This window comes from Haliaeetus albicilla, chromosome 6 (assembly GCF_947461875.1).
Source record: "Haliaeetus albicilla chromosome 6, bHalAlb1.1, whole genome shotgun sequence".
In the NCBI taxonomy this organism is placed as follows: Eukaryota; Metazoa; Chordata; class Aves; order Accipitriformes; family Accipitridae; genus Haliaeetus; species Haliaeetus albicilla.
Genome location: NC_091488.1, coordinates 30,140,807 through 30,157,262, shown reverse-complemented (window position 1 = coordinate 30,157,262; position 16,456 = coordinate 30,140,807). Strand labels below are relative to the sequence as shown.

General features: G+C 36.9%; 1 protein-coding gene across 4 annotated transcripts in view; it reads right to left on the bottom strand.

The window, feature by feature from the left end:
• CADM2 (cell adhesion molecule 2) overlaps positions 1-16,456 on the bottom strand; it is a 697,459-nt gene that overhangs the window by 110,428 nt on the left and 570,575 nt on the right. For all 4 annotated transcript variants that reach the window (XM_069785395.1, XM_069785393.1, XM_069785392.1 and 1 more), the window contains one exon: positions 14,968-15,138. In XM_069785395.1, coding sequence (XP_069641496.1) covers positions 14,968-15,138 — 171 coding nt within the window. The remainder of the gene's footprint in view (positions 1-14,967; positions 15,139-16,456) is intronic.

The window sequence follows — 16,456 nt, the reverse complement described above, 5'->3', positions numbered from 1 at the left end:
AAAATCACTAAATGTAATCACCATGCCAGAAGCAGATATTAGATATTTTACTAATACAAGCCTAAATTTATGAAGACCTTTTCCAAACTAGTAACAGATATATATTCAGCTAGGGCATTTATGTTTGCATATTATTATTTTATATGAAGTGCAGTGCCCCTTCAAGTTTTTGGGTTTTTAAACATGTTTATTGCATGAAGTCTGTAACTCCTACTTCTCAAAGTAAAATGGCATAACAGATGTGGGTTCTACAAAATTTCAATGACAATCATCTCCTGTAGTATTATCCATTCATGGTTTTGCATGCTATACAGTGATTTTAGAAATTTTTTGGATCTTCTCTTTGTACCTGGCTACCATGTTTTTGTCATGATCAAAACAGTCCAATAATAAATATAAAACAAGTTATTTGCTGTCTAAGTAACTATCAATACATAAAGTACTATTGGTCTCAACTTAAGAGTCTTGGGAAGGTTGGCTCACATCATTTTAAGGAAATGGTTGACAGTGTCAAGAAGAAATCACATTTCTCTTGGCTTCCACGGTTGTCCCTTCATCACAGAATGTATTCTTTCTGGTCTGTAGGATATTAAAAGACCTGGCACAGAAAAAATGTCCCATTTGGTGACAGTAACATACAAGGTTCAATATATAAAAGGTGTACAGAGAAAGATTAATCTCTTGAATTATTTTAGTTTATGAGTCTTCAGGGTTCAAAAAGAAAAATCCATTGGTGAGGTTCTTTCCTCTATGCATGGCACACATCAGTATGATATGTGCTGTCTAAATCTCTCTTTCTTAAAACACAAGGGATTCTGTGCTTTTTTTATCTTTTACAATGTCCTGCTTTTTCCAAGTTCAAACCAGTACCAAAAGAGCTAGACGAACTGAAAATGGAAGAAAGAAAGGGAGGCACAGCTGTTCAAATATGGTTGCCTGTTGCAAATAAAAATGTATACCTCTATACAATATAATATTACAACAAACATTATTAAACTTCCAAAACAATGCCCTCCCATCTGATTAGTTTCCATGCTACCAAATTGTCAGGTGCCTATTTCAAAATCAGGGCAAATACAATCCTGTCCCTAATCATGTTCTAAATAATTGAAAACAGCTCATTAACATCATTTGACCCTAGGCCTCCACTGGAATACTTTGATTCTGATGCATGTTTTCTTTGAAGGTGATTCTCTCTCTGTAGTTTATGTTATGAACATGTCTCCACGTGCAGTAAGAAGCCGAGTTTGCTGTAATGAAGTCTGTGATCCTTGTCGGACTTATTGTTTGAGCGCAAATTATGTTAACAGTAATAGGAAAGACACCAATACAGGGAGGCACGAACACCCCGCTTGCTGGGTTTGTCAGAGAAAGCGAGTGCTCATAATACATCAGGATGTGCTACAAGTGTTATTCAAATCCCTCCTTCCAAAAACATTGATACTGCCTTCTTATTTAATCATTTAGGATGATGACTAGATGTTTTTAATTATGTTTTGTGACAGAAGTTTCCTTCTGTACAAAATGATTTAAAAAGCCTTAAAAGTACTGCTAGTAACAAAAGGCTTCGTTTAACAATGTCACTCCACACTGGATCCAATAATATGAAATATGCCATTGGATCCATTCAGGAAGAGAGCTATGCTTGTATGACAGAGCAATTCTTCCCACTGTGATCAGTGAGCTTCCCATGAATGCCAGCTTTTACCTTCATGGACCATAAGCAACACAAGGAACATATCTTATTAACTACTCGCCAGTTCAGAAAACACTCACTCGAGCTCCACGCAGCCCACAGAACAAAATACATAGGCCCTACCTATGATACAACATCCATTTCACGGCTGCCAGATCATTTGGCAGAGGCACTGGAATGAGGTTTCTCTCCTTCTCTAAAGGAAATTTTGTTGGGATTTCTAGGAATAACAGGAGCATTCTCATCTTCTCAGCAAGCAGGCTGTGCCTTGTTGAAATATATGAAATTCTGCTTTGGTTGGTTGGTGAGGCTCACTGCACTCTTCTCTTGCCATAACTTGATGCATTGTTTCTAATGAGTTCCAGCAGCAATGGATCATAATATTACTATCCTTCTCAGGTGGACAGGTATGTTTCTCTCACTGAGGGTTATTGTTTCAAGCTGTCTGCATAGCCAGCAATTGCCACTGCCCAGGAAAACTTACAAATTTTCCTTTGACACCAAAAGGGATAGAAATGTCTTAGCCCCTCACCTTCCTGCTGTTGTCCACTGACTGTTCCCAGACCACTCTAAGCTCTGACATAAGCATTTAACTGCGTGCAGCAGCATCTCCTGCCTGGATCTATAATACTCAGGTTTACTCTGCCATTTTAAATTATTTTTTTTATTTTTTTGTTTAATTTTTTGCACATTAAACACCATTTCCTCTCTGTACCAGAGTCCAAATTAGTATGATGTATTCATTACAACACACTTTTCTTCTTACAGGTTTAGCTAAATTATGAGGTACCAACAGCTTGTCTTTACTTCATAGTTTTACTTTATGACCACAAATCTTCTGAATATTGAAAAGCTTCCATAAATTTCTGTGATATTTTATTGTGGAAGTGAACAACAACAGTTCTGGTGCTATCATTTTAAAAAATGTTACAAAAATCTAACTGTCTGATAATAAAAGATTATTGTTACCTGGTAATAAATGACTGCCAGATGATAAGTTTTTTAAAGTATTTCCTGAGAGACTAATTCATTTATTTTCTACTTATTTTTGTCTGTTTTTTCAAAAAGGATGTTTGCAAAATCTATTTATGTCACAGCCTTCTTCATTTTTCATCCTGCTTTTTCTCTCTTATTTCCCTGGAACCTTTCCATCATTTCCAGATGCAAAGATAAAATAAGCAGATACCTCTGAAAATGATGATATATCTGCTTTCCAGTTTAATTAGCAGTGGAGTAAGCATAGGACAGATTAAGGTATCTTTTTTTTTTTCCCCAGAAACCATGAGATCATAATTTTCACATATGGATAGCCATTACAAAACTCCTTGAAAATTCTGTGTTCCTACACAATTTTATTACTATTTCTAAAAGACCTAAGTAATTAAACTTAGAAAAAAAATACTTTTAAAGTAAATTACAAGGACAAGCCACTCTAGTACGTACAAAAATAAACATCAAATTGGATATCCCAAATGAGATCTGAAAGAAGAGAGAGGCATACTCTAATCAGCTCTGTGAAATTGCTCACCATTTTTAATAGCTTTTACACTTACCAGCTGCATGTATCCTAGAGCAGTGAATCAGCATTCCCCCGAATTTGGCTTCTTTTTAAATTGACAAGTAGCATGGTTTCTGGCTGTGTCCTATTGCTTTGAATAAGCACTCACAAAGCAAGTCTGCATTGGTAAACTTCATCAAATAACCCTGGGAGATACAGTAAATTTGATGCTCTTCTTCAGAATATAACGAATGACTCACTGCTTAAGCAGATGAGAGAAAAACACAGTATCTGACTAATTATTTTATTATTAGTATTTGTGGGTGAGACAATCTGTATCAAATTATTGTGTCCAGGCAATGGTATTTCATTTCAATAAATGTATTCAACACTACTGTAAAGTTAAGCATTATAATATTTTTTAAATACTAAGCTTTGATAAAAGTGAATACTTGGTATCATATCTGCATGGATATTCCTATATCTTCCTTTTACATTCCTTTAAAAACTACTTTACAGTCAAGCAGGACCAGAAACAGCTTATGGTCCTTTGTTATCTGAGATTCTTTGATGACTATTGTGTCATCCTTTATGTCTTCTCTTTTAATTTAGCTTAAAACGATGTTCGTTGAAGAAAAAAGTAATAACAGTTTGTACCAGAAGAGTGTAAAAACACTTTCCTGGATGCAAAACAACAAGCCAAATGCCAGTGTGAGGGAAAAGAAAGCTCGATCAGTGAAATATTCCCTCCTGACACTCATAATTCCTGAGTGCCTGAATTCAAGCACCAAGCTTGCAGGAAACCCTTTAGGTTACTAATTCTGTGAACACTGATTATCTGGTACTTTGTTAAAAACATTCATAGTACCTGTTTCAACATCTCACCTGTCAGTCATACCAGACTCCTTCACCACAATTGCTAAAAAAAAAAAAAAAAAGTAATTAAAATGTGTTAGTACACCATGTGTGGCTTGGGGTTTTGGGAAGGTAAAAGAGAAGATGGAGGTACACTACCAAATCTCCACAGTTCCTCTGTGCTCCATTTAAATGTGTTAAAACCCTACCCTTCCTTTGTCATGTAATGTGTTCATTGATCATTTTTACATACTTTGTGGTTGGTCTTAAAACTGGCAGAGATAGATGCGAGCATAGCATTGGATATATTGGTAGACCCTGTTGAATTAAGTGGCAGACAGAGTGGCACTGTCACCACAGTTCTAAATGTGCGACACTTCATGAAGATAGCACCAGATACAGCTATTCCCCTTTACATGCTTTTGCAGAATGGGTCATTGGTTTCTTAGTCATCCATTAGGTCCTATACACACATGAATGATATGGTAGAAATAATATTTTCTTTGGCAACTCAGTTCTGTTTTCTTCAGTGAATGCAAGTGATGAAGCTTAGTTTTACAACTTTTATCTTGTTTAATTGTTTCTGTCATGCCACTTCTTCAGACTAAACAATCTCCATTTTGCCAGTCTCTGCAGATATGTAAACCTCTCTGTTCCATTTAACAGCTCCGTTGCTTTACACTGTACTCTCTCCAGCTTACTTATATTTTATGTCATTTTTGCCATGTCACCTAAGAGGAGTAAAGAAAAAAAGCAAGAGAAAAAAAACCCTTCTGCCTAAATCAGGTATTATCAAGAAACGCCTAACTCTGAGTCGGCGCATGACCATTCAATGTAATTTTATCTTCTGCGTCCTCAGTTTCTTTTGCTTAAGACCTTCAGTTTTCTGTTATATCTGACTTAAATTATCTTGATTATGGCTTGAGAATTGCAGCACATCCAAAACTGTTGAAGAAGTAAATAAGAGCTCTGGATGCTCAGCATACCCAAATACCCCTTCAAGCCTTTCTCTGACATTCATATCAGGTATTGGACACTATAAAAGTTTAATCTATATAAATAATTAAGCAGTAGTATCAGGGCATGAAAATTTGACTTGTTTCTTATAAATATATACCATGCTTTCATGAAGGGCAAACTTCTATTCCTTGGGAGGTCCTACTAGCAATCTCTACATATGTTTTCCTCCAAACTATCTCACCTGCTTGCTAGTCTTTAGTTTTGGAAATAAACAGCCACCTAAACTGTTCTACAAGGAAAGCCTAGAACAGCTCTGTCCTTCTGTCATTAGGCTGACTGGCTGAAGGTGACCAGAGTTGTAACTTGGGGTGTAAACTATACAGATTCTGTAATTTTCAGTCTCCTTCCAAGATGATCCCATTTGAAATAACAAGTCTAGGCTAGGAAAAGATGAAAAAAGATATCTTAATCATATTTTTGAAGGCAGCATGGAGCTTAATGGATCTTAGTCATGTACCCGAAAAATTCTTGCTCCAACTGAGACCTGATGTGGAATTTCTCAGACACTGGACTGTCATTCAGCCACTCAGTCTTTCTTGTCCTGTTAGTGCTACCTGATATAAAGTAGTTATAACAAGTATATTTAAAAACGTGCTTTCTAGTTTTTCTGTAAATTCAACCTTCCACTACTTATCACTAACATAGATCATCTAATATATTCACTTTATATCCATGTAGGCATTCATCTTATCAAATACAATGCAGAGAAATTATTTTTTAATCCCTTTTATAGTAACTGATTGTTACTTAGATTAGGAGCTTCAAAAATCAGTCAGTGAGTCAGTCTTGGGGATACTGCTACTGGGCTGTCTGTAAGAGATCATTATTTCTGGAACTTACTTCCTTACGTAGAGAAAAGTTTACCATTATAGGAAATCAGCTGCACTGCCTTTTTTACATCATTACACTAGTTTTCTGGTCTTTTCAGGTAGATGAACTAACTTGTTCTCTTTCTTATGTCCACCTAAGAATATCCTACAGTGGCTTGACTGACTCACTGTGGGGATTTCTACTGATGACAATGGCATGTGGCCAGTTGTGACCAAATTAACTATGTGACCTCAAAAACCTACAGTGAGCTCTGTAAGGCTGTGTCCCCAGCCTCTCCTCCAGAGAGGACACAGTTGTTAGCCCACCAGTGCTCATTAATTTTGAAACGTCACCACACTGACCGAAGCTTGTGTCTCCACATGGCAAAGCACTGTGCGGTTCAAACGTATTTGGAACAGGTTTAGGGACAACCTCACTGTGCTCCATTTCCCAGTGTAGCCATGCCCTCTGTCTTTTCAGTCCTTTTACCACAGGTTGTCTCTGTCCTATGCTAAAAGCTTACTCCTCTGAAATGGAATTATATTTATTTTATGTTTATTTCCTGAACATCCTACTTTTCATATTATTAAATGTTCCCTCCCAAACTTCCTTTGAAACCTTGAGCCCTCTCTTAAACACATGACAAGGAAATGGAATAACCTGCCCACACCATATTTTAAAGTTTCTATGCAGAATAGACAAGCCACTCTGTGGCTTTTCCTACAAAATATTTTAGAGAGGAATAAATTATATTAGATTATATTTCACTTATAAACCATATTTGAACATAAGCCTCCAGTTGGGAAAGGTCAGGATTGTACATTAACCCTTTGAACCCGATATCCCCTTTGAAAGATGAAAGTTTGGCAATAAATGGACCTACAAGTTTTTGAATTATTTTGCATTTAAATCATGGTTTTCTTATTTTCATCCATCATTAACCTAATTGATCTCATTTAAACATGCAAATTGTGGCACTGAACTTTCATGTTCAGAGATATCATTCTTTACTGTTTACAGTAACTATCCTTTATGTTTCATTTGTTGGAAGCATTCACTAATATGAAAAGCTTAAACAAGATAATTTTACTTATTAACATTGTGTTTACATAATTATTGAGCTAAATAATTAAATAGAATAACTTCTTACTTTTCATTCAATATGAAGAGGTGTACATGTACTAAAGCTGTATCTTTTAATTTGCTTACTTGTTATTTCTATTTTTAACTGCATCTTACACTGGTAAATATGGAAATATCCCTCGTTTAAGGGAGAGAGAATGGAAAGCTGGCCACCAAAGTATTGAAATGAGGTATCTTTATTGTCCATATTAACATTCATACTGTGATTCAGGAACAAATAAACCAAACTGTTTGAGTAGAACACCAGAAGAGTATCTCAACACGAGTGAGTCTTGGGTGGAAACCTGAATGTGTATAAAGGGTAAACTTATCTCGCAATGTAACAGGGAGTCAACTGGAAGATCTTGACATTCTCTCATTCTCAAGGTCACAGCAGTCCAGCAGAACATCTTCATTGAAAGAGAAAAGCAGGAACACCACTCAGTTGACTTCTAAAGGATGGGAGCATCAGTCACAAGAGACGGTACCTCTCAGGTAGCCATTTAAGAAAACATCTAGCTTTTCCTCATGAGCTTTTAAAGGATTTAAACAGCTGGCATATTTTCACTGAAGTGAAGGAAATCCCTGCTTGCTTAGGCTTACAGAGATTGTCTACGATTAGAGAGGGAGGTTTTCTGAGACACCAAGGTCCTGTCTGCACATCACACAGAAAACATAACCCTCTTGCTTTTTAAGCAGGAACAAAAAGTGGCTTTAATCAGTAAGACCATCTAAGTTGTGAGACGAAGGGTGGATAGAGAAACTCACTTGAAAAGCTGAGATCTAAGAACCCAAGGTCCAGGACTCCCGTTCTGTAGAGATGGGGTACATCCTGAAAACAATTTTGCTATAGCCAAGCCCAAGTGATCAAGATGCTCGGTGGTCTTTTACACTAACCAGCTACTACCCTCCATTAACTCAGGATAGGACGTATACTTCATTGCTAAGGATAAAGGACATATGTAAAAAAGATCCCTGAGACAGGCCAGTGCTGGAGCAAAACCCAGCACTCTTTGGTGTCTGAAGCAAAGACATTGTTCTCACAGCACGGACAGTCCTGACAAATCATTCAAAAAAAAAAAAAGAAAAAAAAAAGTTCTGAGTTTCCCTCTTGTGACCTATTATTCATACCTGGCTTTGTCAGGTATGCTTAGCAGAAGGACTGATAGGAGATGACAGTTTGATAATGACTTAGTGACAGCTATATGATGATGACAGCAGACTGTTTCCTCAAAAAAAGAACACATAGCCTAAATGTGTCTTGTTCCCAGAGCTGTGTCTACAAACTCTGAAGAATAAAGCATTAAAGCCAACAAAAGCATTGGGAGTGTTTCGGTTTGGAACAAAACAATTCTGTTTCCTCAAAGGGAAATTTTCTTTGCCATTTGTTATGAACAGTATGCAATAGGATGGGCCATGCCAGAGAATGTGCTGCTGCATCTGTGCCATCTTGTTACTCTTGAAAGAAGGCTTAAACTTGAGATATTGGCCACCTTCCACAAGTTCCAGAGGTCTCTGAGGTATCACAGTTCCCAAACACTCAAATTATTCTAAGATAAAATGGTTATAGCAAGAGAGCAAATTGTGCTACTTTGAAACAGAGAACTGCAAAACCCTGGAAGTGCAAATCTCAAGCAAGTTCTTTCTTTTATGGCCCTAGAGAATTATGCCCTTGGAAAATCCAGGTCTTTCCACTGCATCAGAAGTTATAGGAGAATTGCATGCTTAAGCTTATTGACTAAAGATAGAGTTAGATAAATATTTTCTCTCATGGTAAAGCCAGAACAAGTTTCAGTTCTTACAAACACTCCAGCTATTTTCACTCCTGACTCAACATACAGTTTATCTATATTTATTTGAGCTGGCTTAGTATTTTGGGGCCTTGTTAAAAAATCAATGAAAAATTGGAAGGCTGTGACACCTCATTATCCTAGACAGTAAACTATTTCCTGACTCTGGGGGTGTATCTCTTGCCAGACTGTCCATACAAAGATGGAGGAAGTGTGTAATCATGCCAATAATTCCCAGATTTTACTTTTAGCTAGTGTGTCTTTGAGGGTGTCACACAGCGTAATGAAGAGATTGTCATAAGCAAATGAGAATGACCAATAATGCTGTTGATTGCTCAGAAACAAAACAAGATCAGCATCACTGAAGGAAATTTCTTCTAACTCTCATATTTTCTTCACTTTGGAAAAACATGTTCTCTGCCTAGACAGTACAAGCTACTTCCAAAAAAGGGAACTGTGTCTTTGTTCCTAAAGCATGGGTACCACCTAACTCCTGGGGAGTTCTGGGAGACATACCATAAAAAAAACCAAACCCTAATTAGAAGAAATAATTCTGAGGCCAAGGAAAAAAGGAGATGACTCACGCCAAAGTGCAAGAGCAAAAAAGTTTTTTAAGCGCAAAGTTGAGCAAAATAACTAAAGTGAGTAAAATAAAGCAGCACACTAAAAGAAAATTAAAATCTTAGGTCTTAGTTGAACAGCTTCAAAAAGACCAGTGGTCTGCCTCAGCCACACAGTTGAAAGAAAATGAACGTGACACATATTTTACCCATTTACAGTACAGAAGGACCATATGTAGGCAACAGAGAAAACTGTCCCTCTCCCCTCATAGTTTATCATAGCTAAAAGGTGTTCAAAAGGTGGTCCTTTTGCATGGGAACACTTCTGCCCCTTCTGAGCTACTAAAAGACAGCAAGTCCATGGTTGAGACAGTCACCCTGAACAGCCACTTAACATATTTTAAATGTAACTGATTCATTAGAACTAAACATTAAGATTTAAGGAAGACACCTTCTTTTCCTCTAAACACTGTTCTGATGTGCAACTGTGTTTTAGGCATTGTTTATAGACAAAGGGTCTAACAGTCAACTACGTATGACCTTTTTCTTGCCTTTTTTTTATAATGCCTTATTTCACATAGTACTATATGAACGTATATTGTAATATATACTATATTTAATATATTATATTTTCACATATTCACACACACATATATATCACATTTCATACATTTTCACTTATTTTTGTTCAGAATGTGTAATTGTAGAAACTGTGTTCCAACAAAAACTTGAAAGCAGCCAGGTAAAAATAATGGGCTAAACTCTCTTAGTGAGCATCAGGTAATCTAGCTCTTTGATAAAATTACTTTGCTTTACATCAGCAGAACTTCTAAACCCATCCTGTTGTCAGAGAAACCTCTGTTTGTTAATACACCAGAAATCACAGTAGTACGCTGTTGTTAGACACACACACACACACTCAATTTTCTACATGGCTGCACAAGTGCATTGCTGATTTGCTTATCTGTAGTCTGCTGCATTCGAGGCATTTTGTTTATTTAATTCAAAATCAATAAGTTTATTTCCCAGGCAATAATTCCATCATTCTCTTGGAATAGCTGCCTAATTTTAAAGTGAAGTTTGGACGTTCATTGCAAAAAAATGTAGTAACAACCCACAAATGAAGAAACAGCCTATTACACAAACAGTGTTGGAATAGCCTGTAGAAGGAAGTTAGCTGATGGCTATAGACTTGTCAGACCAACAATTCACTGCACATCTGTGTCTGCCAATACAGAATTTACTCAAAATTGCCTCTCTAGACATTTCTTTACATAACACATATTTAGCTTATTAGTGCTGTCATTTGGGAGTGTGGTCAGCTTTTGAGCAAAATCTCACTGAGTCCGTTAGCACGGATCACATCACAGCTGCCATTTTAGAATCACAATGATTAGGTTTGAAGTTCAAATGATTTGATTTCACTTTAAAGCTTCAAAAGCAGCCTCTGGGGCAGACTTACACAATTAATTTTTACTGAGGTCTGCTGGGTAATTTACTGTAGTCAGAGAATCTTCACTAAGGCAAGGTAATTATCACTGGGTAATTTTATGGCACTTTGTTCAGTAGGAAGCAACATGTTGGCTGGCTTCTGCTCAGATAAGACCTGGAGGAAAGTGAAGATGCTGCTTCTGGGAAACAACACGTGTCTGAGACATTGAGGAGGGATGAACAGAATTCATTGACTTCCCACATGTGGGCCAGAAGTTGTACTTGCCCTCAAAATGTTTTTTCAGGAGTGTGCATGAGGACTTATAGTATACAATCTCCCAAATATTGTACTGAGAAACTTTCAAAATTGAGTACTGCACCTGTGATTCTTTAAGAGAGGAACAAAGAATGCATTCTTAGTTTAGCTCGAATGCAGAAGTAAACAATGAAATGAAATATCCCTTTGAGATTTGTATTTATCGCTTACAAGAAGCACTTCCTAATAATCAGTGGCAGCTAGTCTGACAAGCAAACTTCAGAGTAAAGCCACAGGGGATACAAGTCTATTTTAGGTTTACTGTTGACAGTAAGGGTCAGAGGAAAAATAAACTCAGCAAGCAGTGTCATGCTACCACAAGCCTCTGCTGGCCAAGCAGAAACTAAATTACGGCCAAACCTTTCAGCACGACTGAAAAACTTGGGCAATTGGGCTGCCCTGCAGTACACAGAGAATGAGATAGAGATGGACAGGATTAAGCAGAAGTGAGACATAACATAAATTAGTGATAAATAAAGCTCAAAAGATTGGAGGAGCTAATTATCCCACAGTCTGGAGTGGGGTACAGTATGCTTACCCTAACAGCATCCCTATTATTTTAATATTTGAAGTCTGCAAAATTAATCTGGAAAGCCCTGTGAAAACAAGGACTGATCATGGTCTCCTTCAAGACATCCTTCTTTTGGTCAAGCTATAAATAATATAGGTAATCTCTACTTCTGGACCTAACCATTAAAAAACCAGAAAGGAGCAGCAGGAGGACTCAGACATTATTTCTATTACATACACATATATAAATCAAAAGAAAATAAAAACTTTTTTATCTGAAAAGTTGTCCTGGTTTCAGCTGGGATAGAGTTGATTGTCTTCCTAGTAGCTGGTACAGTGCTATGTTTTGAGTTCAGTATGAGAAGAATGTTGATAACACTGATGTTTTCAGTTGTTGCTAAGTAGTGTTTAGACTAACTCAAGGATTTTTCAGCTTCTCATGCCCAGCCAGCGAGAAAGCTGGAGGGACACTAGAAGATGGGATGGGACACAGCCAGGGCACCTGACCCAAAGTGGCCAACGGGGTATTCCATACAATGTGACGTCACATCTAATATAGAAAATGGGGGGAATGGGGGCAGAGGGATCGCCACTCGGGGACTAACTGGGTGTCGATTGGCAGGTGGTGAGCAATTGCACTCTGCATCATTTGTACATTCCAATCCTTTTATTATTACTGTTGTCATTTTATTAGTTATCATTATTAGTTTATTTTTTTCTGTTCTATTAAACCGTTCTTATCTCAACTCACGGGTTTTGCTTCCTTTCCTAATTTTCTCCCCATCCCACTGGGTGGGGGAGAGTGAGTGAGCAGCTGCGTGGTGCTTAGTTGCTGGCTGGGGTTAAACCACGACAAAACTTTAGTCCTCAGCCTCATTTCATGTACTGTAATACTACTGGAGAAAGCTGATTTGATTGCTCTATCACACTAATAAAACCTAAGATTTGTGTAAGGGGAAGAAGAGGGAATAAGTATATTCCATATTGATATCACTGCTGATGGCATTACTGGCTTTCATTTTGTTAAGTTTACTTCCTATTAAAGCTGATGATAAAAGCAGCTGTGTGGACTCATAAGCACCTCTATCTACATCTCTCCACGGACTCATTACAAATATCTTTTTCATATAGTCTCATCGTCTAGGACAGATTTAATTTTATTCTGTCTTTCACTAGGCATAAATAAAAACCTGTCATTCCAACCGTTGCATTGCTTTTCTTTTTCTCTACCATCCACTGCATCCACTGGATGCAAACACAATCCTGTAATTCCTACTGTTCTGTTGTTTTCCTTTTCTTTGCTTTTTTTTTGTTTTGATGAAGCCACAAATATTTTTTCCATTGTCAGCAGCTAGTTGTTTGAAACAAAGAAGACTTTTTTACTTTCAAGCATAATTATACAGGACAGAAATGGCTAGACAATTTATTATTGCCCTTTTTTTCTAACCTGTGATGATACATGGATAATTTGTAAGGAGCATCCATGTACCACAGAAAAAAATTTTCTTATTTTAGGAAGGTGTTTAAAAACCAAATGTAATTCTAGTGGGTGATGCCCAATCATTGTGTACCCATTCTCTGCCGAACTGGTGCTCATCTGTGCTGTTCTGTTTGACCATTTTAAGATACTTGCTTATTATTCTCCCATAGCTCTCTGCTGATCTGAAATACCCCTGGGACGTTCAGAACATGTACCCTACGGAGCAATGCCACCAAGTAGTGGTTGTGATTTTGAGGCCTACAGGACATCAGATTAACAAATTTTCCTGACTTTTCTCATGAGGTCCCATAATTCATCTGTTTTGTCAGCACTATTTTTGAACTGCTGTCAGGTGGCATTGAGGATATATTGGGTCAGCTCACATTGGGTCCTCTGAGCACGCCTCTCATTAATACAAATAGGATGTCTCTTATATGTTTGAAGTCTTATGGATTGATGGAAAAATGTCAGCAGCTTCCAGTGACTGCAGTAATACTCACAACAATGTAAGTAATACCAGAAGAATAAAATCAAGGGGCCCAGTTCCAGGGCGATGTACTCCATTTAGAGTCTTTGGGATTGCTCTAGTAAATCATCCTTCTCCTCCTTTTCCTTCAAGGCTCTCTGCTGAACGACACCATCAGTTCCCTGAATCTCCTTCTCTTTTATAAAGTTTTCTTTAGAAACTTGCCCAGCGTAAGACTTCTGAGTATGTTGACCATGGAGATGCAGGTGGTAAGGAAAAGGACAATAATAGCCTGTTCTTAGTCTCCTTGTCACCAGTAAAAAAATACTGCTTTCTCCATGGTTTTAAATGGTATTTCCACCCTCTCTTCTAAACTTGAGTTTCTTTTGGCACATTTCTCACTTACCTTTCTATGTATAATGACTCTATGCTAGTGCTGGAAAGCACTAAATTGATTGGTGGAAAATTAATGGAGCAAGCAGGAATGATAGAGAATAATTACTTGTGCATTGTGGCTTTTGATAAGTTGGCAGTCTGAGGGGGCAGTAACACAAAGCTAGCTGGCAATCAGAAGTACAGGTGTTCTGCAGAAATCCAAATAGCTGTACCCCAAAGAATGGTGGGCATAACGAAAGTGAATATGAAAATGTCATCTGATGGCGAAAAGGTGTTCTCCTGAGTGTCTTACAGTTTATAAGTGAAAAAAAATGGCCTCAAAGGACAACATGACTTCAGAGTACGGCACACAGATACATAGGCAGGTTCATTCAACTTTGAAACAATGCATTGTGGAAAACATCAAGTTTCCAGAAATCCTGTTGGAAAAAATAAGCCAATATACAGAGATACAAAATAACTGAAGTTTGGATTATCTAGAGTAACATCCTGCAGAGACAAGGCCTAAAAATAAATTCTAAAGGGCTTTTCCTCCTGGATGTGTGTTACTAACCGCATTTCACTGAGTTTCATTAGCAGGACTCAAAGTTATCGAGGCAGTCTGCAGTTTGCTTCTTCATGCCCTTGTTTCAAGTTTCTAGATACTTTCAAGGAAAATTGTGAACTACTATGATCTTGATTTTTAAGAACTCTTTCACATTGCTACAATGATAAACAAAAAAGACAAATGCATTTCCTCCCTACCGTTTCTCAAAGCAAACCAGGAACTCAGTCCCATAGTGTTTTCACTGGTAAAGCTCTCACTAAACTTTTTAGAATTACTCCTGCAAAAACAAAACAAAGCAAGGCAAAACAAAACAAAACACAACCAACCAACCAAATGCAAACCAGAGAAGCTGGTAAAAGAAGACATTATCTATCTGCACAATACCAGAGATTTTTATAATTTTCCCACAATAGAAACTCTGAAACAAAGCAAAACTATAAAAGCAAGCTTATATAACATGTATTACTTACAGTGTATTTCTAGAACCTGCATTGCTATCTGAGGTGTAGAGTTTAGGGACTCATGATCTACTCTGCAACTTACAACTGCACCATCATCACTGCGATCTGCTAGGAAATCCAGCGTGCTGCTGACTGTGAATGTTTTACGATTTGCATCTTCTTCTTTTAAGTATTTCACATCTGAAAGAAGGAATAAACAGTTTTATCTCCAATATTTATAGGAAAAGTAGTCCAGCATTAGACAGCTAAATTATCTATCACACTTGTTGACAAAACATGTCTTTCATATCTGTATCGATCTCTTTAAAACAAAAGTAATTAAACTGTAGTTATTCCCCAGTTTGGTCTGATTGTCGGATCAGGAGATATATATTGAAAAAGAAATTTTTAAAATTGGTTACGTGATACTGCACTCAAACAGAAATTCCTTTAATCCTTATCTCTTATATGTTTAGGTCCAAATTTTATATGAACTTTCTCTGCAGTTCATTAGAAAAAATGTGGTCTCCTCCCACCCTCACTTCCCTTACGTATTCACAGTGTCACTAAATTTTAAATTTTCTAAGTCCAAGATTATAATCTTTTATAGTAATGCAATACATGGATATTACTGAAGCCATGTGAACTAAGGGTTGCATGCATGTAGTCACATTAATCCTATGCTTACTTTATTCATTGCTTATTTTGTTGTTTGGCTACAATTATACTAATTTATGAATTAAACTAAACCAAATTATAGCTATCAATGGTGATGAACAACTGTAGATAGAGCATGTCATAGTATTTACTGGAATCTACAGGTAAGTCCCAAGAAGACTGGAAATAAAATTACTTCAGAGACCTTCCACTCACTGCTTTATATCACACTAAATTGGCCTACTGCTTTTGTGCAGATTCAGTTAAAAATCTCTTTCACAGTTTTCAGCCCAGATACTAGAGTGCAGGAGCTTACAGCTGTGCTTAAGAAGTATTCAACACTGCTCAAGGTTAAGGTTCAAATTCAGAAAGTTTTGTTGTAGGACATACTTGTTAGATCAGAACTGAAGATCCAAAAGACTGAGCATTTATTTTTAAAAGTTTTAATATATTAGCTGCAACATGAGATCTTCTTACACATACTTTAGAATTGTTTTTCTTGGTTCCCAACCACTTATAATACTTATTGATTTTCATTTATTTCAGAAAAATAGGAAGCTCATTATATTGATTTGTTACAATGAAAGCTTTAAAAGACATATATAAGCATATATATTAAATTACACTGAGATTGCATGTCTTCTGTGTCCTACAAAAAGAAAAAGTGAGAGGTCTCAGTATTACAAATTATACTAAATCCCATTAGAGAAGAAGATGACCTAAATAAAATTTCCATGAAATATCAATTTTAGAAAGCAAGTCTTAAATGGCTTAAGCTACAGCTTTTTATATTAAAAACACCTGTGAAATCAGAAAGGTGGTCTTTTTTTATTGTCTCCAGATAGATGAAGACACCATGTAG